This window comes from the organism of the source record quoted next, unplaced genomic scaffold, assembly GCF_019419815.1.
Source record: "Pyrus x bretschneideri cultivar Hongxiangsu unplaced genomic scaffold, Pyrus_bretschneideri_v1 Contig7, whole genome shotgun sequence".
NCBI lineage: Eukaryota > Viridiplantae > Streptophyta > Magnoliopsida > Rosales > Rosaceae > Pyrus > Pyrus x bretschneideri.
Window position 1 is genome coordinate 3,556,438 of NW_025999809.1, and position 22,540 is coordinate 3,578,977.

The following is a 22,540-nucleotide window of genomic DNA, read 5'->3' on the forward strand; positions in this document are numbered from 1 at the left end:
ATACGGTAAAATACTAGCTCATATAAGTCACGAAAAGACGATCAATGAAAGTCAACAATCTCACCTCTGTAAGGGCTTTTTCGTCAATTTATTCTTTTAAAATTAATAAAATTGTAAAATTAGGGACGGGTTGTCATAGATAATCGTCCACCAATTGTAACACTACCAACTTCCCATCGGTTGGTTTTGGAGTTGAGATTGAACTTCTCAACAATTTTAGCGTACAAAGTTTTTTTATTTTGATTCGTGTCAACGGCACCATCTTTGCTAGTACAAAACTCATGTCAATCGCAAAACAATATCTCCATCATTTGACCAAGTACGCCCTCTAGTATGAACTTGTGCCATCTTGAAAAATTTGGAAATGGAAAGAAATGGTTTTGGAAGTGGGTAGAAAGAAAAATTGGAAGAATCGTAAGAGAACAGTGAATTTTGTGTGGATGTTTGAATAAATACATGGGGTGTGATATCCACACATCCCATTTTACTTCTCACACACATTTTTAATTTTTGGTTGTTGGATTGGATGAATTGAACAAGATCAACATACATAAATTATCAAGGGGTGTGTGAGAAATAAAATGAGGTGTGTGGATAGCACACCCCTAAATACATAGGCATTTATAGAGTTTTTGGATGAATTTTGATTTAGATAACTTTTTTAATTGTTTTAGCTGTTTGATTTAATTTTGAGACGTTATATCTTTTTTTTTCTTAGTGTTAGATTTGATCATATTAGAGCTCAGTTTTCATGAATTAATAAATTAGAAAAAAAATGAATCTGGACCGTTGGATAAACCATCTCCAACGCTCCATTAATCTCGATCGTTGGATCATGAAAAAGTTGTTGGGCTCCAGCTGGTGGCCAACAACCACCATGATAGTGGGGCCCACCGTTGCCAGGCGCTGCAGGCCGGGCTCGAATGGGGCACGTAAGTGGGCCGCCGAGTTCCATTTTTTGTTTTTGACGTGTGTACGTTCATAGGTAGGCCAATAGCTTTACCTTGATCGTTTTCTTGAGTTAAATTTGTCCCAAAAGTCAATTTTACCCCAAAACTAATTTTTGCTCCAAAGATTGAAGCAAGTTGAAAGGGAGTTTGGTTTGTTTTGAATCACGTGACCAAGACAAAATTATTTCTTGAACGTCTCCATCCTACTTTATAGGTTGGGGACACTGATCCTTTTCGAAAGTAATTCAACAAACCCCACACTTTTCAATTTCTTTAATCCCTCACCCACTTTGTTCAATGTCTCAAACCTTTTTTATTGGTTGCTATTATTTTATTATTTCATATGTTCATTAATATCTGTCATCTTTTTCAATCTTATCAAGTTCAACAATTAAAATTATAAAAAAAAATTATAAAAATTAAAAATAAACATGTAAATAGTATTATTTTTTTTTTACAAAAATCTTACAACTTAAAATCCAATTCAAAGTCTCATAACAAAGCAAAGAGTAAATTGTAACAATTGTTTCTCAACTAAAAATCTATTATTATTGATCTCTTAACTTATCAAAATGTGTAGTTATGGTCATTTTCGTCAACTTCGTCAGAATTTTGTTAAAATGAGTTATGTTGGAAGGATCATTACTACAATTGGGTTAAAGTTGAAAGACTATTTTTCGAATTGGGTTAAAGTCGAAGAACAATTTTTCCAATTGAATTAAAGTTAAGGGACTATTGGTAATGAATTTTTAATTGAGGGACCATAACTACATGTTTTGATGAGTTAAAAAATCAAGGGAAAATTTGAAATAGATCCAATTTTATAGACTATCTTTTGAAATAGGTCCAATTTTTAGTGACTTTTGACTTTTGAAATAGGTCCAATTTTTAGTTACTTTGGACCTATTTCAAAAAATCCCAAAAATCAATAGTAATGAATTTATAGTTGAATGATCATTGTTTCAATTAAATTAATATTAAAAAAATATTGTTACAATTTACTAAAGACAAAAATCCAAAAATAAAAAGGTAAAGCATATTTCGTCTCCCTTCTTTCCTCCCATCTTTCCCAAGAAACAAACAGAAAACACTACAAGCAACTACATTCAGCAAGAAAATAAAAATAAATACATAACCCCCACAAGCAAAATTACAATCTCGACGCCATGGATGAGTACGATCTCTCTCCCTCTCTCAGATTTCAGCTTCAGAAATTGACCTCTGAAACGAAAAATTAATCATCTTTTTGTGCTTTTTGTCTTGATTTCCAGATCTGACGGCTACCCAAAAGAGTGCTACACCCAAGACGGCCGGAGAGTGATGTCGTCATCGTCTACGACGAGCGTGCACGTCACGGCGCTGGACGGCCTGGTCAACGTCAACTCACTCTTCACCATCGCCGTCTTCGTGGGGCTCTCCCTGACAACTCCGGGACAGAGGAGCCTCGAGAACCGGACATCCTGCGACGCCGGGATCGACGTGGCGAAGAAGCTGCTGGTGTTCGAGGTTGTCTCCTTCAGCTTCTTCCTGTTCTCGTCGCTGGTGGCGCAGGGACTGAAGCTGGCGATCAACCTGCTCAACAGCAAGGACGTCGACGAGGCGTTCCGGGCCCACATCAATCTGAAGGCGTTGAGATTCGGGATGTTGGGGTCCGCTTTCGGATCGGTCATGGGTTGTGTGTTTTTGGTGCTGTCGATGGTGAATGTGATTCAGATCAGGCTGGGGACGCTGTCGTGTGGCAGCAAATCCGCCGTCCATTCCGTGGCGGTGCTTGTTGTATTGGTCACGACGGCGCTTCTGGTCTATATTTCCACTGCTGTTTATGCTTTTCTTCACTAGCTGCTGAATCCGATTTTATATTTATGTAAGTTTCTTTTTCGATACCATCAAGATTGCATATTTTTGTATCTGAGTTTTGGATGTCAATGTGACGGTATTTCAAGGCGATCATGCGCAAGCTCTCTCGTTGCAGGGAAGTTCTTCTCCTTTGTTTGAGATTTTAGGTGACCCTGTTTTGGTTGAGAGTGAATCTTGAAAAGATGGTAACTTGGAATGGAATTTGCTTCACCTAAGTAATTAGATGGTTGATGTTGGTCGGAAACTGGGATTTAGGGTTTATGGGTTACATATGTTTGGAGAGGAACTTACCTACATTGGCGATGACCTGTGGCTATCTCGCAAGCCATTCACGACCGGCGTGATTACCTTGAGATACTGTCACATTAGCATCCCATTACGAAGCTGTCATTTCGCTCGAATTAGCTGCTGATGCAAAATATGGATTAAATTTGTATGACACCATCAGATTATGTAGAGTACGGTTTTTAGTGTCAGTTGCTGGTCTGTTTTGTTTGAACGAGGTTTCTCACTGTCGGGACATGGCGGTATGTTTAGCTTGCTTATCTGTTGTATGGTGCCGCCCTTCCCGGACGTGCTCGCTCCTCTGATTATGTTCCGACGGGGGCCAAGGTGGCACCACAGAGCTCTTATGTGTCTATCATAAGAGCCTCAACCGTGTCAACTGCGAGAAATTTTGGCCGGTGTACTGTGCAGCGTTGGTTGATATTGTTGAGAAGAGATCTCTCTTCCACCAAGGTCACCGGATCAAGTGATCCGGGCCTTTCAAATTTCATCTAACGGTTAAAAATTATTATAGCTTTTAAGGGATCAAAACAGATAGGCCGTTGGATGAAATTTGAAAGCTCCAGATCACTTGATCCGGTAGCCTGTAGATCTCTTCTCCGTATTGTTATTGGGGATTCCTGCCCCCTCATAGGCACATGACAGCACCCATAAAGTCCTATGCTGCCCCCCTCGACATCATGCGCACCCTCTCTGTATGACATTTTGCGTCAACTCAACGGAACAGTCAAAAGGATTGACATGTTCATCAGTTGGGCATTTCAAATCCCGACTGACTACTGAAGTAAGCCTTGGTCTTGCATTTGAGAACTCATTTTTTGAACATTTCCACCGGAATTTGATGAAAGAAGTTAAGGTTCGACTATAAAATTAATTTACAATACAAAAAAGTAGACTAACTCATAAGCTCGTGTAAAGTCTCTCATTCTGTGGAATTCGTTCTCTCTAACTCGTGCTTGACATGGAACTCGAGCTTCCACAAACTCATAGAAACCGGCACTTAAATCCCAATTTATTTTTTATTTTTAGGACCCTCTTGATTTATAATATTATTTATTGGCCATAAAATTATGATCTGAAATATCTTGGGACAAAGAAAGAGCATATAACATGGAAGAAGCCGTTACGCTTAGAAGGCACAAAACCTATAAGCAAAGAAATAAGTTGTTTACACGTAAATCCAACAAGAAGTGAGGAGCAGAGCAAAAGATGGTAACCCGATGGGATTTTTCAAGCTTAGGTACTGCAACTTGATGGGTCAAGTTTGGCGTGCCCTGACCTATCTCGAACATGAATTCTCGTAGCCAAATGTTCTGTTTCTGCGCTCCTCTCTTTGTTTACGTTCCTTAATTTTTCGGTCGAGCGACTAGAAAAAGAGACCGAAGGAAGAAAACCGGGTTACAAAAAGGTCTACGGAGTTAAAAGGTCTTGCTACTTGCAGTTATAGTATCTGTACAAACTAGGGTAAATAAACCAAGAAAAAAAAAATACAAAACAAAGAAGGAAAATTATTGGTACGTGGCGCTTTACCGCTGTGATGGAAAACAATCATGCCTATGAACCTTGGTGATCGTTCGATCCCCACTAACTCCCTCTCTCCCCTAACAACAATCGACCCACTATTGCTATCGCTTGTCACAAAAAGAAAGCAAATTACTGGGTAATTCCGTTTTCCGTTTCTAATCAACCTAAAACTAAGATTTACAGTTTTACTGTTTAACAAGTCAATAATCTAAACTACTCTAGCCTATGGGGAGGGGGATTCGAACTCAGAGATCAAGCACACTGTCTTGACCAACTAGTCTAACCACATGTGCATATTTCCAGTCTTGATTGCATGGAATAGCGTCTGAAAGGAGCTGAACTAATCGAGCAGGCTCTTAACCATTTGAAAGTGCTACCCTCTTTGATTCGATTTCTTTCACGCTTTGGACTATAACGTCGATGTTTCTCGACAGGTGATTGGAATGCTGTTCCATCTCCCTCAAAACCGTATCAAGCTGCTCTTGATAGGTGGCAGACCTTTTTCGCTCACGTTGTAGCTCAGCAGTCAACTCCCGAATTTTCAGGTCTTTTTCATCCTGGAACAAACCAAAAAGCAAATCAATGGTAAATATCGATTGTTATTGGAAATACTAACCAAATGGAAAGAATTCTTCCGACGCCGTCCGAAACATGCATCAGGTATCTGCTAGATGGCTTTAACTAAAATATATAAAACGTTACTGTAACCACTGTAAACTAGAGCACATTACATTTACAACGTTTACCGTAACCGCGATAAGCTATAGCACAATACCAAAAGAAACCATCAAGACTTGAACTGCACAGAATCCAGACACCTACATCTCACAAAACGGCCACAGAAGCAATTACATATACCATACGAGGCGACTTGTACAAATTCTAATAACAGTACCAAAATAATTTATGAAAACTTCTTTATTACTTCTTGAGTAAACTTACAAAGCTAAGGACCCATTTGATAAACATTTCGTTTTTAGTTCGTAGTTCTTACTTTTTGTGCTCGAGAAAGGAAAGTATATGGGCAAAACAAGGTATGGAGATGGATGAAGGGAGGCGTTCTGAGGGCGGAGGGAGAAATGTAGATTACATGAAAACAAAAATGTGAAAGTGAAATCAACTTAAAACTGTTTTCCATAGTTTTCATTTTGTTTGTCATTTTTACACTCATTCCTTTCATTTCTTCCACCCTCCTTCCTTTACCCTTCTTTATTTCTCCTTTCCTTTCTCCCACAAGTGCTTCTCTATCTGTATCACCAAAAATGAAAAGGACAGCGAAAAACGAAATGGTTACCAAACAAGTCCTACGTTTTAGATTCAAAACATCAAAACTGGTTTTAACAATTTGGAGGTGATAGAACATGGGTTGCCTAACATGAAGTTCAGAAATATATGAACTATAATCTTTGAACTATGAAAACCATAAGAATGACAGCATCGAGTAACCTGTTCAAGCAAGGGGCATCTGCTAACTTCATCCACAAACCAGAATTCCTATTAATATCATGTAAGATGCATAAGCAAAAAGTAACTTTCCAGCTTGAAAATGCTCCAAACCACTTCAAGGCAACAGATACAAGAACACCTGATGCACTTTCAAATCTACAACGAACATAAACTAGATAATTGACCATCGTAACCAAGACAAGTAAACAAACTAACTAAATCAACACAACACAATGCGTCTGTCTTACAAATAAACCTATAGGCCATAAAAGAGCAACTAAAAAAATGCAGATAAGAAGCACTCACTGGTGTTTGAGACAGAAGCATACTGCGGCGACCATTTGAAGGTGTACCTACTAGTGGATGGTTATGCTCCTTTATAAATCGTGTTACGACCCATTTCCCTGACTTGTCTTTCTTTACCACAATCATTGCTTTGCACCCTTCTCTGGTGATTGCTCGAGGCTTCCTGTTTTCAGTTCCTTTGGCTCGCGTCTTGCGAAATCCCTCTTTATTACACACAAGCCTACGCCAAACTACCTTCCCATCTCGCATTGATCTCCGGAAGGCATCAACTCGCATAATGAAACCCACCTGTGTTGCATACGCATCATAGAACACCTTGGTAGCCTCTTCAGTTTCAAACTCCATACCCACAAATGGTTCTGCATCCAAGTTCCCCTCAGAAGTGACTGCATCTTTCCCATTGGAACTCTCTGACACGTCCTCATCCTTGCTCATAGAAAGTTCTTCATCATCCACTGCCAAATAAGCATTGTGATAAGACTCCATCTAAGGTTCTAACTTCCAAAATTCAAGCGAAAAAAAGTAATTTTGCGACGAATAATTGTGATCTTTTATGCCAAACTAGTTTTCAATTACCTAATAAATTGTACAAAGTCTCACATCATAATGTAACCAAGCAAAACCCTACTAAATTCATTTTACCAATGATTCTGATCACATATGCTGAATAACACAGATATCTCAAATATCCACCGGAAAACAGCACTTGGGTTGTGTTTGGCTGCCGAGAAAACACAAGAAAATACTAACAGACTGGAAAACTGAGAACAACCCAAAACTGGGGTTGCTGAATTCTAAGTTACCCACATCTTATAGTCCTCTACTTTTTCCCAGCTGTAAAACAGATTAAGGAAATTCCAAAAACAGCAAAACAACACAATCATAGGTTTACACTAAGGGCAGATTAACAAATGATCAGGAAATTAAAGAGTGTGAAAATGCTAAGAGAAAATGATTAACTCACTTGTTTTGACAGAGAGATCGCTACCCAACAGTTTGCTTGGCTTCTGCAATAGAGAGGAAGCAAAAAGGGACGAACTTTTTGCTTCTTCTGGTTTTGGGAGGTGGCGGGCGCGGGCGCAGATGGCAGATGAATGATCCACTGCGGTGAGAGAACTGCGTATTTCTCTACGGATAACCTCCTTTCCTTTTCTTAACTTTCTTTTCTTTTCTTTTTAAAAATCTAATTTTCCATTTATGTTTTTATTTGGCATATACAATTACCCATTTATGTTAGTTACAGAGAAATAACTTAAATACTCTAATTTTTATTTTTGACAAAAATAGAAACACCCTCCTGTATCTCAGATCATGCAAGAAGAAAGGCAATCAAGAAGCTAATACGGCGACATATAGATTCTGCTTTTTCCAAACAGAGTACAGACGTTTGCTTCTACTACCTCCGAACTAACTAAAATATGGCTTTTTTACTCGCTACGCTATTTAACAGTGCGTCGTTATAAATTTCTCATGCATTTGATAAGATTAAGCGTACACACTCGGTAGCATAGACCGTCTTTCATGCTCGCTCTAAGAACATAGAAGTAGACTATCACTTCGTTCTCCTTTCAATATCTCACCGAGTCGCCTGACTCAAGTAGTTGTTGGCTTATATTCTATCGTTCCATGCCTTCCTTCCCTTCTAGTTCATGCGGGTGAGGAGGGAAAGTCTCATTTAACATCTTGTTCGGTTTCAAAATTTGTCAATGATTTTTTTTTTTTTTTGTAACTTTTTTGTTTTGTTTTGTTTTGTATTTTGTTTTTGTTTTTGTTTTTTTTTTTTTTAAGGAAAAATGTGTGAAAAATAACGACAAATTAAATCCTCAAAAGCTTATACAAACAACTAAAGACCTAACAATCCTAGTAATTGTTGGATATACATCAACAATCAATGATAAATATACATAGAGATAAATTCGAATATGCTAACAAACACTAAATTACAACTGAATATATTGATAGAGTATGAAGCAAAGAAGATAATCTTTAAACAAGTAAAAATAATAAACTCTTTGCAGAAGGAAAACCCCAAAGAAAACCATCTCATAGCCTCCGGCCCTAGACTTTGGCTTTAGGGACGGTGGCAGCCCCCTGATTCTCTTGTTTTCTGCTTTTCTTCCTCCCTTCTTCTTCTTTTTCTTCTTCTTCTATGTTTTCGTCTGAATTTTATTTCAGCTTTCTGAGCTCTTGTCTCAGTTTTGGACCTTCTCATCACTCAATGGTAGTTCATCGCCAAACCTACCTTCCCTCCCCATCGCACCACTCTTTCCTTCCTTCCCCTTGCTCCCCCTCATATTTTCCAACCTTTAATTAGAAATTAGGTCTCGAGGTGTTGGGCCCTGTCTTGACACTAGAGCCAACCCACACAGCTCACTGCCGATTCTACTTGTTGGAAAAATTGAGCAAAGTGTGGAACGATTCACATCAGAACAAGAATGTTTTGCACACTCCTTTCGCCCCTTCCTCCTGTTACGGTTTGTGTCCTTTCTTGCAGGTATTGTGGCGGTTTTGGTTTTTAAAGGATGGATTCAGCACAACCTTTGTAGATCCAGCTTTTGGTTAGGGTGCTTTCTTTAGTTTAGGGCGATGTATTCCTTTGTGGTGGCTATTGCGATGGTGGCAACGGTGGTGGCTGCCGTTGTGCTGATGGAGATTACGGTTTTGCTGTTGTCTTTCTTACTTTGCCTTAAAATTAAGACAATGATGGTGAAATAAAAACACCTTCGTCTTCAAGACAATGATGGTGGGGTCACACTGTGGACATCGAAATTTCGGTGAAATAAATGTACCAATGCATTAAAATTACAACCTCCACTCATTGCACCTACATCATCCACTTACTTCACCTACAACCTCCACTCATTTCACCTATATCATCCACTTACTTCACCTACATCATTCACTTACTTCACAAAAAAAATAATGGTGGTGATTCATTCTCAAAGCCTATAAATAGGCTTCTCCATCAAGGGATCAAGGGACCAATTCACATATGCATTTCTCTACTCCCAAATTGGAAGAGAATTCCCCAAATCCTTGAAGCTATGAAACTCTAAAGCTTTCAAGCATCCAACCTACCAAATTCCCAAGAATCCCGAAGGATCAAGAAAGCTTTCTTCGTTCTTCGTCAAATCCTTGAAGAAATCCACACAATTGTTCATCAAGATAAGCCTAGAAGGCCTTTGAAGATCCGTTCATCCTAGTTCATCAAGGTCAAGCCCACATCCACACAACTGTTCATCAAGATCAAGCCCTGAAAGGCCCTTGAAGATCTATTCATCCTCGTTCATCCTAAGATCAAGCCCCAACAGCCATTTGGATCAACAACATCAACAAATCCACAAAACTGTTCATCCGTAGATCAAACCCTAATGACCATTTGGATCAACATCCCATCCACAGATTTACACCTTACGAAGATAGAATCAAAAGATCAAATAGTAAAAGAGATTGTAACCCAAAAATTAACACAAAATATTATTTTGTACACGTGTTCTTGTTCCATTTGTCGCATGAAAATTCGTGTTTACAAATTTGTCATGCCCGGTGGGACTATCTTTGCCTCTCATGTATATCTTTAAATCCGCAAAAAAAGCATAAATGGCATCAATAAAGGATCAAGCTGTTCCTGCAACCAAAGCGGAAGAAGAAGAACATCCTCGTTGCAAATGGTGACAGTTCGGGCATCACAACCCGAAGCAAGGTAAGAGCTTTCTCTTCGCGGCTTCCACCTCTACATTAACTCTGCCAAAGGAACAAGAACACCTGAGGCATGAGCCCGTGATCACCCTGGCCTTGCTAAGGGCGCCAAGAGAGGAAAGCCCGATGAAGTACTTAATGTCCTTACTTTTCGATGCCAACTCGAGTAGCAGCTTAGCCATGCAAGTCATGACCACATGAACTGTAGAGGAACTGGCTCAAATGAATGAAGCGATCGCAAAACTCATATGGATTGTGAAGGATAAAAACTTGCAAATCGTTGCACTCGTTAACCAATTGGAGGCGCATCACGACATGAAAGTCAACCTAAAGGTTAGTCCACTAAAGAAAGAAGTTAACGAAGAATAAGAGCCTCAGGTGGAGAAAGTCGAAGAGAAGCTGAAGCCAGACCAAGCAGGGGCACTCATGAGATCTTTTTCTATCCAGCAGCTGCAGGAGATGATCACCAACACCATCACAGTGCAGTACGATGAGAGCTCACATACCTCCGTTTTGTACTCAAAGCCCTACTCCAAGAAGATTGACGCCCTTGAAGATGCCGATGGGTTATCAACCACCAAAGTTCATGTAGTTTGATGGAAATAAAAGCCCAAAGCAATACGTCGCCTATTTCGTTGAAACTTGCAACAACTCGGGGACAAAATGAGATTACCTCGGAAAGCAGTTTGTCCGCTCTCTGAGGGGGAATGCATTCGACTGGCACACGAACCTATAACCTGAATCCATCAACAGTTCGGAGCAATTGGAGCCGGAATTCCTCAACCGTTTTTACAGCACATGCCACACTATGAACATGTTGAAGCTGACAAGCATGAAGCAATGGAGGGACGGGCCAGTTGTGGACTATATCAACTGATGGCGCACTCTAAGCCTCGACTGCAAAGACAGGTTCTCAGAGATCTCCTCAATTGAGATGTGCATCTAAGGCATGCAATAGGGTTACACTACATCCTTTAAGGCATCAAACCATAAACATTCGAAAAGTTAGCCACCCGCGCCAACGACATGGAGTTGAGCGCCATCATTGAAAAAATGAGCCAATTTCCGACTTCAAGAAGGATAAGGCATTTGCTCTGAAGGTGGACAATCATGGGAAAAGGCCCGTTAAGGAAGCTTTTACCATCAACACTACCCCCATTAAAACCTCCTCTGCGTCTGTCAAGATCTTTTCTAAGAATAAAGCGAAGAAGATAAAAAAAGATGAGCCTTCTTGCACCCAAGACAGGTACAAAAACACCTTAAAGGAGCTGGAGCAAAAAATGTACCCTTTTCCTGACTCAGATATGGCTGTAATGTTATACAACTTGTTGGAAAAGAAGGTGATCGAGTTACCGGAATGAAACGCCCCGAATAGATGAATCGCGTTAACGATCCCAGGTATTGTAAGTACCATCGTATCGTAAGTCTTCCTGTTGGTAAGTGCTTCATCCTCAAAGAGCTCATCATGAAGCTGTCACAACAACGGCGAATCAAACTTGACCTAGAAGACAAGGTCGCAACGCACACTACTGCGATCGTGTTTGGATCCTTTGATCCCGTTCTTCCCCAAATGATGCATGACCACTCCCGTCAATGCTTAAGCCACACGACACCTTTTACACAACCATCGCTGGGGGCAATTTACCAAAATGCACTTACCGACGATGAAGAAGGATGGACATTGGTGACCAACAAAAAGACAAGGAAGCTAAAACTACAAGTCACATAGCCAAAAATGGAACAAGGAAGAAATCACCACCGCCACAACAATAGGAAGCCCAAAGGAAACGTAAGAGTTGCTAAGCCAACAAACAGTGAGGACCCTATGGAGCAAAAACCATACATTCTCGTCTTATTGCACGAGTATTTCTCGAAGGACTTATTCCAATAGTGCACTATCGTTGCCTGTCACACGATTGAAATAGAGATGGAAAAGCCCTCAAAAGGTAAAACTATCGCCATTGAGGAAGAAAGGTTGCAAAACACCTTCACTCTTCCTCAGTAAAGCATTGGTGGGTACAACTTCGCTTCCTCTTCAAATCCTGGAAAAAAGGTTGCAAACACTGTTAACAATAAAGATCGTGACCTCACCGAGACTTAAAAGAAGTTGAAAGAGCATGGTTATGAAGTTGACAACAACAAAGCTGGACTTGGCTTCACACCAAATGCACCCGTGAAGATTTCAAGTAAAGCGAATAGCGCTCAACACATCAGTGTGACCATTGAACAAGATCAAGAGGAGCCTAAACCCATATCTCGGACGTCAGTCTTCGATAAGATGAATTGTTAAGACCCAGAATTTTGGCACTTAATTGCATGGGTGGTCAAGACCAAACCTCCATCTTCAAGAGGCTTAATACGTTAACATCCCAAAGCTCTGTTTTCGAAAAGTTGTCAAAACCTAAGAAACAAAGCAACATGGCTAGCTCTCATCTGCGATGGTTAGCTTTGGAAAGACTTGAAGACAATAAGAAGCCTTCTAGAAAGAGGGAGACAACGCTAAAGGTAGAAAAAATCGATGGGCTAGCAGAAAAATGCAACTTTCGAAGCTTGATTCCTTCAAAGATGAAGCGCCAAACAATCTTGGAGGTTGAAACAAATGGATCACTGAAAGTAAGAAGGCGCACCATCATCCACACTGGACAATCTTCATGCTAACAAGCTCAATAGGACAACACTGAAGAAGAGGTCCAAAATGTCTTCCACTTCATGATCCAATAAGGTAAAGTAGACGAAATCTCTGAGGAAGATGTCACTGTTGCACCACCACAACTCGAAGATAGGGGGCAAGCCACGGTTGATGATCTCAAGGAACTCAACTTAGGCATAAACGATGAACCAAATCCCATCTTCTTAAATGCACTATTAAGTACAGACGAGATAGATGAGTATTACCAACTGTTATTAGAGTACAAAGACGTCTTTGCTTGGACCTACAAAGAAATGCCCGCATTGACTCTATCATCGATGTACATCATCTTGCAGTCAAGTCTAGAATGCGACCAATAAAGTAAACTCAAAGACGCTATCGATCCAAACTCATCCCACAAATTGAGGCCGAGATTAACAAGCTAATCGAAGCAGGTTTCATTCGGGAAGTGCAATACTCTAAGTGGATCTCCAACATCATCATCCTCCTTAAGAAATTTGGACAAGTACATGTTTGCATAGAGTTCCGGGATCTCAACGATGTTTGCCCGAAGGACAACTTCCTTTTGCCAATCATCGAAATCATTGTGGACGCAACCACTGGCCACGAGGCACTGTCATTCATGGATGGCTCTTCTGGATACAATCAAATTCGCATGGCTCTCAAAGATGAGGAACTAATAACCTTCTGCACTCCAAAAGGTATTTATTGTTACAAGGTGATGGCCTTTGGTCTGAAGAACGCTGGAGCTACATATTAATGCACAATGCAGAAAATCTTTAATGACATGCTACACAAAAATGTAGAATGTTACGTAGACGATGTGGTGGTCAAGACAAATAAAAGATCAGATTACTTGAAAGATTTACGAATAGTGTTTGAAAGGCTGCGAAAATACAACCTCAAGATGAACCCTTTAAAGTGTGCATTTTGTGTCACCTCTGGAAAATTCCTCGGCTTCATTGTCAAGCATTGTGGCATTGAAGTGGACTAATCAAAGATCAAGGCCATTTAAAGCATGACTGAGCCAAGAAACTTGCACAAGCTGAAAAGTCTACAAGGACGACTAACCTTCATCAAACGTTTCATCTCCAACCTTACAAGGTGCTGTCAATCGTTCAGTCGACTCATGAAGAAGGATGTTCCATTCGTATAAGACGAAAAACATGCCACAATGCTTTTGAAAGCATACAAAAGTATTTATGAAGTCCACTTGTCTTGAGGGCACCTATGCCCGCGAAACCGCTCATATTGTACATTGCCGCTCATGAAAATTTAATTGGAGCACTCTTGGCACAAGAAAATGAATCCCAGACAGAATAAGCGTTTTACTACCTTAGTCGAACTCTCACCGGCGCTGAGTTGAACTAATTGGAAAATCTCAGACGACTTGCCTGACGAGGAGGTGTTTTACATCGACATCTTCTCGACATGGACGATGTTCTTCGACAGATACGCACGAGTAAATAGAGCAGGGGCAGGAGTAGTATTCATGTTTTCACAAAGGTAAATACTACCTTATTCCTTCCAACTAAGCGAACTATGCTCCAATAACATCACTGAGTACCAAACATTGATCATCGGGCACTAAATGGTGATTAACATGGAAATCACAGCCCTTGAGGTCTATGGCGACTCCAAGCTCATAATTAATTAACTCTTAACTAAATATAAGTGAGGAAAGATGATCTCATCCCACACTTCCGGTTGGCAACTCAACTGCTACAAAAGTTCAAGGCCATGACATTAAAACATATGCCAAGAAAAGAAAATCAAATGGCAGACGTTCTTGCCAACCTAGCCTCGAGTATGACACTAAGAGAAGATGAAGCTGCAGACGTGCCAGTTTGTCAAAAATGGGTGATCCCGCTTGTCACTGAAATACTACTAGATGATGTAAACATCATCTCAGTACTTTTGGTTGACGCTGAAGAATGGAGACGACCGCTGATCGATTACTTAGAGAATAGAAGGCCTCCAGATGATCCTAGACACCGCTCTGAAATACGTCAACGAGCACTTCGCTTCCTCTACTACAAAAGAACACTCTATCGACGCTCTTTTGAAGGAGTGCTCTGAGCTGCGTAGGTGAGGAATAAGCCAATCAAGCCATGGAAGAAGCACGCTTAGGTGTGTGCAGGAGTATCAGTCTGGACTAATGCTACATTTCCAGCTCAAAAGAATGAGTTATTATTGGCCAATTATGGTGAATGACTGCCTGGAACACGCCAAAAGATGCCAAGCCTGCCAATTCCACGCCAACTTCATACATCAATCTCCTAAACCATTACACCTTATAGTTGCTTCATGGCCATTCAATACATGGGGATTGGATGTCGTAGGACCGATCACACCAAAGTAATTTGTAGGAGAAGCGTACATCCTAGCAACAGATTACTTCTCCAAGTTGGTTGAGGCTATACCTCTAAGGGAAGTCAAGAAGGACACTATCGTCCGTATCATCAAAGAGTATATCATCCACCGATATAGTGTGCCTCACTACATTATCACAGACAACAGAAAACAGTTTTCCAATCGACTCATGGACGAGCTATGCGAGAAGTACAAGTTCAAGCAACACAAGTCTTCCATGTATCATGCTTCGACCAACGGTCTTGCAGAAGCATTCAACAAAACATTGTGCAACCTCCTAAAAAAGGTGATCGGCCGAACAAAGAGAGACTGGCATGAAAGAATAAGCGAAGCATTTTGGGCATATAAGACAACACACAAGACTCCTACCCAAGCTACACCTTATTTTCTTGTATATGGCATGAAAGCTGTTCTACCTCTCAAAAGTCAAATCCCCTCACTAAGGATGGTTATACAAGAAGGCTTGACTGATGAAGAGAATCCAAAGTTGCGTCTTCAAGAGCTGGAAATGCTGTATGAGATAAGGCTCAAAGCTCAGCAGCACTTGGAGTGTTATCAAGCACGACTCTCCAAGGCTGTTAACAAGAAAGTTCATCTTTGTTCTTTTCAAGTGGGAGATCTCGTCTTTGCATTGCGTAGACTTATCATCACAACTCACAAAACAAAAGGCAAGTTCACATCAAAGTGGGATAGACCTTACATAATACAAGAAGTCTACACCAACGACGCCTACTTAATCATGGCAGAAGACGGCTTGAAGATTGGCCCCATCAATGGTAGATTCTTGAAGAGCTACTACCCTTAAAACAAATGCACCATACTCTTGGCCCGCAAGAGCATAAACTATGTACAGCAAAATCATCATCAAGATCACCATTAAAATCGTCAAAAGCAATCTATCGCTCATCTGAACTACGTTATGACATAATCTCTTCTTTGGAAGGCTACGTAGGCAGCTTGAACATTCAACTTCGAGTCAGTACATCAAAATAAAAAAATAAGGATTTTATTAAAGTCAATTTCTTTACAAAAAAAAAAAAAAAAAATACAAGTTTTCTTTGCAAAAAAAAATTAAATTACAGCTATATATATATGTATATAAATTTGCAATTGTTTCGGCCCAACACGATTTACACTATCAACAAGTCCACCAGCAATGAGTCCAACTCCCGTGGCCCATCCTCACTTGACTCCAAGCTGGTCCAAACCCTCTCCCAAAGCTTCCTCATCTCTAGCTATCTCTCTCATTCTTCTCAGCTCATCTGTCCACCTCAAACCCGTATCTGCCACCAAGGGCTCCAAGATCAGATGACATGAATCGAAACAGTTGGGATGGTGGCTCCAGTCTCCTTCGTCCTCACTCCACCTAAACCCTACCTGCTACACATGGTGCGCACACCCGGAGTAAGTAGACCTCTAAGCCAGCCACACGACCTCGTCTTCAGACACCAAATTATGATCGTTTTACTGCCGTTTCTTCCAAATGGCTTCGGTATGCCATTGAGTCCTTATATGTTTACATAGTGGAGGAACTACAGAGGGCCAACTGGAAAAGCATTTGGATGAAGATTCGAAATCGCCAAAGTGCGGAAGCAAAATCAATGGAGATTTCTCGCAAAAGAATATCGACACTACAATTACTCTTCTCTCTTCCTCTGCTGCCAAATCCATCGCCATCGCTTCCCACCTCTGGAGCCTCTTCGTCGACTTAACTTCTTTGCCATGGACAAGTCAAAGCTCCACCTCAAGGGGTTTCACAAAGAGTTGTTGTCGTCGCCCCCTACTTTTTTCTCTTTTAACATCTCCCGACACCCTCTCTGGTCTATCTGTTGAAGTTTTGGTGCCACAATCAAAGAGGCTCACTCCACGATGTTACTAAAGTACTACATGAGCTTGAAATTCTGATTCAGATGCTGACTTCAGATAGCAGAGTTTTAGACCTCTTCTTCATCATAGATTACCCAGGGTTGTTACAACAGATGTCACGCATTTTGAAGAGGCTTTTACTCAAGGTCTAGAGCAGGTTTATCAGTCTTTGGTCGACACCATTGCTGTTGGGCTAGTCATCGACGACAGACAGTGCAACAGGTGTGCAATGGCTGTGCAATACTTGCGCAGTTGCTATACTTTGGAGGCCGAAGACCTCGTAAAGCTTGTTGATGTTGCACATAAGGTTGGCGCCGGTGTGTCTTCTTGTTGTTGATGGCTTTCACGGCTATGCTCTGGCTAGTGAGGACATTATGGGCATCGTAAACTTTGGTGAAATGATGCAGAGAAGTTGAAGGTATCGACAAAGTGCCACAGTGTCGGCTTAAGGTTGTGACTTGGGTTGGTGTTGCAGGATTCATGTTTTCCATCTTTAAGCTCGGTTATTGGACTTGAAGGTTGTGACTTGGATTGGTGTTGCTGACTCGGCTTAAGGTTGTGACTTGGGTTGATGTCGCTTCGCCGCGTCTTGGATGCCTGGGGACTGCCTTCCACTACTGTTGGCTGAAACAAGAGGGTAGGCTGCGATCATTAGACTCATGGATGGCGTTTTCAGCTCTTTGGCCTTCCTTCGTTCATCAACTTCATCGCGACCGTGCTTTATCTTTTAGCTCTCCTCCGTGATGCTCTCAACTCTTTGGCCTCCCGTGCTCTAGCTTCTGTGTATCTTTGCTTTAGATTCTGTGCATCATTCTTCCAGCTTCTGCGCATCCTACTATCTTTAGGGGCGAGAAGAACTTCAGTGACTGTTGTTAAACGACTAGCCGGTCGTGAAGCTCGACACCTTGCACCACATCGAGCTCGTCATTCTGGCCACTATGATCAAAATCAGCGAAGAGCTTTAGTGACTGCTGTCAAACGACTAGTCAGTCATGAAGCTCGACGCCTTACACTTTGCCTCAAGCTCCAGCTGCTTCTGCACCTCCGCCATGGCTGCTGCTTTTGAATGTGATTTAGCAAATACACTGAATGAAATAAAGCATGTCTATTGATATCTACGAGAAATTACAAATCTGTACAAAAAAAAAAAAAAAGCAAAGAAAAAAAGAAAGAAAAAAAAGAGGGAGCCTTCACAAAGGTTGTTCACATGAAGCCTTAGTGCCAAGCAAAACCCCAGAAGAAGAAGGCACTAGAGATTGATCATGTGGTGCCTCAATACTTGGTCGAACTTTAGATGACGAAGGCAAAAAGTGCCTCTGGAATACAGCCACAAACCTCTAATGATCACTTTGAATCCGACCTTCGGATTCTTGTAGCTGATCAAGCTTTCTCTTCATGCTTGTTGAATAATTATTTGCAAGCATGTGCAACTTTCTATTCTCGTGCTTGAGCTGTCTGATCTCTTGTCTAAGATTTGCCACCTCAGCTGTTAATGAATCAACTTGACGAGTTCGAGTAAGTAGGCGTTGGCCTATATTGGAGACAGAGCCCGTACACCGAACACTGAGAGTCAAGGTGTCTCGAACGGCTAACTCATCAGACCGTTTTGAAAAAAGCCTATTATCTCTGGGAGTGAGGAGGTTCCTAGCTACTACTGTAGCTATCATTTCATCCTTCATCATAGAATCTCCAACTGTAAGAGGGCCATTAGAAGATAAGAAGGACGGACGCCATATATTATCTTGACACGGCTCGTCTGTATCACTTCTGAGACTCAAATCTAAGCAGATGTTAGATGTGTAAGCCATTTTCAAAAATGTGAAAGAAAAAGGTTGGATCGAGTAAAATCTCAGAAATACAGCAGAGACAATTTTCACAGTGGGCAATATTCAAAGTGCGCATTTTGAATACAATTGATATCTCTATAAAAGGAAAGGCAAAACAACCATCTGTTCAAAATTAAAGAGACACCATTCTTCGAATTTCAAAAGCCGGATTTTCCTGCATAAAGCCTGTCAACACTTTTCAGACACAATCTCAGCTTTTCAGATATCATGTGCAACTTCGTTAAATATCTCTGACAAAGTTGAAAACATGTGAATTTTACTATTCCAATTACAACGCTGTTGCCAACAAGCATAGGAAAAAAGGCCACATTCGCAGCACTACCTGCTATTGGGAAATCCCTATATATGTGGACCTTTATCCTCCATGGCAAGGCATATATCCAAAACGCCTGACTCTTCTTCGTTGCCAAGAATACATCTGCAACCAAACTTCTTAACACACTCAGTTTTCTTCCCCCTTGAAAATACCTCTTCAACCAAGTCACACCAGAGCAAAAGTATCTTATATCATTAAGGTCGAAAACAAGAATATCTCATAGCATGCTTTCTCCCTGTCATTTTCTTTGTCCTTGTTCTTCCTTACAGAACAAGGAGAAAGAGAGCAATCAGCCAGCACCTAGAATCAACCTTCTGATTTGGAACTGACTACCTGGAACCCCTTCCCTGATTGCTTACCTAGCACTACTCTTAAGTACTCATCTTCAACTGTTGATGTACTTCCAAAGAAGATACCAAACACCTGGAGAACAGATGAGGCAAGTGAAAATGATACATCGAAGCATGTGGAGATAAGCGTAACAAATACATGTGATGATTCATCCGCTACTTCTTCAAAAGTAAACGTATCTCATATCATCAGGGTCGAAAACAAAGGTATCTCATATCATGTTTTTTCCCTGTCTTTTCTTTTTCCCTTACTCTTACTTGCAAGACAAGGAGAAAGAAAGCAATCAGTCGAAACTTGAAATCAAACTTCCAATATGGAACTGATTGCCCGGAACCTTTGCCTGGTCGAGTACCTAGTATTGCTCTCGAGTGCTCATCTTCAACTGTTGATAGGTCTCGAATTTCCTCAATGAATACTTCAGGACAGTTGATATGATGTTGGCTCTTTACATTGAAGCTGCCAAACATGGATGAGTCACTGAGAAATAATGTTATGAAGGACCATTCAAATACAAAGGTTGCACACCACTTCTGTTATGTAAGAGATTGAAGCAGAATGATCAATGATGAGCTGGAATAGGTCACTATAGCATGACGCATTTCCCTGCAGAACTGCATATTCCAGATGGAGGAATCTAAGTCAAATTCTAGCCTGCCATCGTTGCTCTAATCGAATAGCTTAAGAAGCTCAACAGCCTTTCACTGGTACCGTCGTCGAAGAGCAAAGCCTCGTTGTGCAACGCCATCAAATCACCACTACTTCTTCAAAAGAAAAAGTATCTCATATCATGCTTTCTCCCAGTCCTTTTATTTGTCCTTGTTCTTACCTGCATCATAATGAGAATGAGAGCAATCAGTCGGCACTTGGAATCAAGCTTCCAATCAGAAATCGACTGCCTGGAACCTCTTCCCTGATTGCTTATCTAGCATTGCTCTCGAGAACTCACCTTCAACTGCTGATGTGCTTTCAGAGAAGATACCACATCTACCTAGAGAACATATAAGACGAGTGACAATGAAACATCAAACTTGTGGATAATTAACAAACGCAACAACCATACGTGTTGATTCATCCCCAATAAAGCCGAATCTCACTTGCTAGGTGAAACCGCTCCTAGTCCCATTTAAATTCAAGATCAAGCCTCAATGACCCTTGAAGGGATCATAAGTCCGAATCAAGATCAAGTGTCCATCACCCTCGAATCAAATTTAGTTCCAGATAAAAGGAGTAAATTCAGACCTTTGGAGGAATTCTAGCCAAAAAAAAAAAAAAAAAAAAAAAAAAAAGCCCTCCAGCCCAGTTCAAGATTAAGCCTATGGAAAATCAACCTTTGAAGGAATCCAGAAAACCCTTTAGCCCTGTTCAAGATTAAGCCTGTGAAAAACCAACAATTGGAGGAAAGCAGAAAATCTTCCAGCCAAATTCCAGATCAATCCCTGACGGCCCTTGAAGAAATTTCCAGCCCAATTCAAGATCAAGCCTTGACGGCCCTTAGATTGACATCTACAATAAGGGACTTCAAAACGCATATTCTACACGTGACAAGCACATGTATACGATGCGGTTTGAAGTGGGGGCATTTGTAGACATCGAAATTTTGGTGAAATAAATGTACCAATGCATTAAAATTACAACCTCCACTTATTTCACTTACATCATCCACTTACTTCACCTACAACCTCCACTTAGTTCACAAAAAACATGATGGTGGTGATTCATTCTCAAACCCTATAAATAGGCTTCTCCATCGAGGGATCAAGGGACCAATTCACATTTGCATTTCTCTACTCCCAAATTGGAAGAGAATTCCCTAAATCCTTAAAGCTATGAAACTCTAAAGCTTTCAAGCATCCAACCTCCCAAATTCCCAAGAATCCTGAAGGATCAAGAAAGCTCTCTTCGTTCTTCATCAAATCCTTGAAGAAATCCACACAACTGTTTATCAAGATCAAGCTTCGAAGGCCCTTGAAGATCCGTTCATCCTCGTTCATCAAGGTCAAGCCCAAATCCATACAACAGTTCATCAAGATCAAGCCTCGAAAGGCCCTTGAAGATCCGTTCATCCTCGTTCATTAAGGTCAAGCCCAAATCCATACAACAGTTCATCAAGATCAAGCCTCGAAAGGCCCTTGAAGATCCATTCATCCTCGTCCAGCAAAGTCAAGCCCAAATCCACACAACTATTCATCAAGATCAAGCCCCAAAGGCCCTTGAAGATCCATTCATCCTCGTTCATTCCAAGATCAAGCTCCAACGGCTCTTTGGATCAACAACATCAACAAATCCACACAATTGTTCATCCCTAGACCAAACCCCTACGACCCTTTGGATCAACATCCCATCCACAGATTTACACCTTACGAAGATATAATCAGAGGATCAAATTGTAAAAGAGATTGTAACCCAAAAATTAATACAAAATATTATTTTGTACACGTGTTCTTGTTCCATTTGTCGCAGGAAAATTCGTGTTTACACACACCTTATTAGAGAGATGGTACAAATGATGGTATAACTATACAGTAATAGGAGAATTTTTGTTAACGTTTACTACAATTGGTAAGCTAATGATGATATTCAAACTTAGTTCAAATCCTAAAACATTTGGTAATTGGTGGAATTTTGTTTTAAAACCAAATAAACATTAATTTTTCCTTAATATATATGTTTGGTGCGAATTTTTATTTTATTTCGAACTTGTTGAATGAACCACCGTTGAAAATAATTTCAAGTAGAGAATAAAGAAGGGTGAATTTTGAGATAAGTAATCATCGGAAAATTTTCGAATCTGTTAATGAATCAACTATAGAATTCTATGATAGCAATCTTTTGAGTTTATGATTATTATTTTATGATAGTAATCTTTATCAACCTGCAATCATCGATACTTTTGACTCGGTTCAATTTCCGCAATTGACTAATTTGCTTGTTAATGATTGCAGGGTTATAAGGATCCGAAAATCGAGAAAAACTACTCGGTTTTACGAACAAAGCAAAATCTTTCTCCTTGCAGCATTGGAAATTAATAGTAGGATTTCAACTGTGAATTACTCACCATTCAGCTCCATCA

General features: G+C 40.5%; 2 protein-coding genes across 8 annotated transcripts; one reads left to right on the forward strand and one right to left on the reverse strand.

Moving 5' to 3' along the window:
• The first annotated feature begins 1,964 nt into the window (after nt 1-1,964).
• On the forward strand, nt 1,965-2,836 carry LOC103927066. Its single transcript, XM_009335962.3, has 2 exons — nt 1,965-2,124; nt 2,222-2,836. The coding sequence occupies exons 1-2, from the start codon at nt 2,117-2,119 to the stop codon at nt 2,787-2,789; spliced, it is 576 nt and encodes a 191-aa protein (XP_009334237.2). The 5' UTR covers nt 1,965-2,116; the 3' UTR covers nt 2,790-2,836.
• A 1,667-nt stretch (nt 2,837-4,503) lies between these two features.
• On the reverse strand, nt 4,504-7,750 carry LOC103927067 (protein FAR1-RELATED SEQUENCE 5-like). 7 transcript variants are annotated; one of them, XM_048573652.1, is made up of 5 exons: nt 7,333-7,746; nt 6,369-6,823; nt 6,063-6,110; nt 5,348-5,434; nt 5,123-5,173 (listed from the first exon to the last, which is right to left on the reverse strand). In XM_048573652.1, coding segments are annotated over exons 1-4 (561 nt in total). In that variant the 5' UTR covers nt 7,334-7,746; the 3' UTR covers nt 5,123-5,173; nt 5,348-5,377. The 7 variants fall into 7 exon arrangements, with proteins under 7 accessions (XP_009334238.1, XP_048429609.1, XP_048429608.1 ...); XM_048573651.1 differs by having other exon boundaries at nt 5,363-5,434; nt 7,333-7,745; XM_048573653.1 differs by lacking the exon at nt 6,063-6,110 and having other exon boundaries at nt 5,363-5,434; nt 7,333-7,741.
• Nucleotides 7,751-22,540: the final 14,790 nt, after the last annotated feature.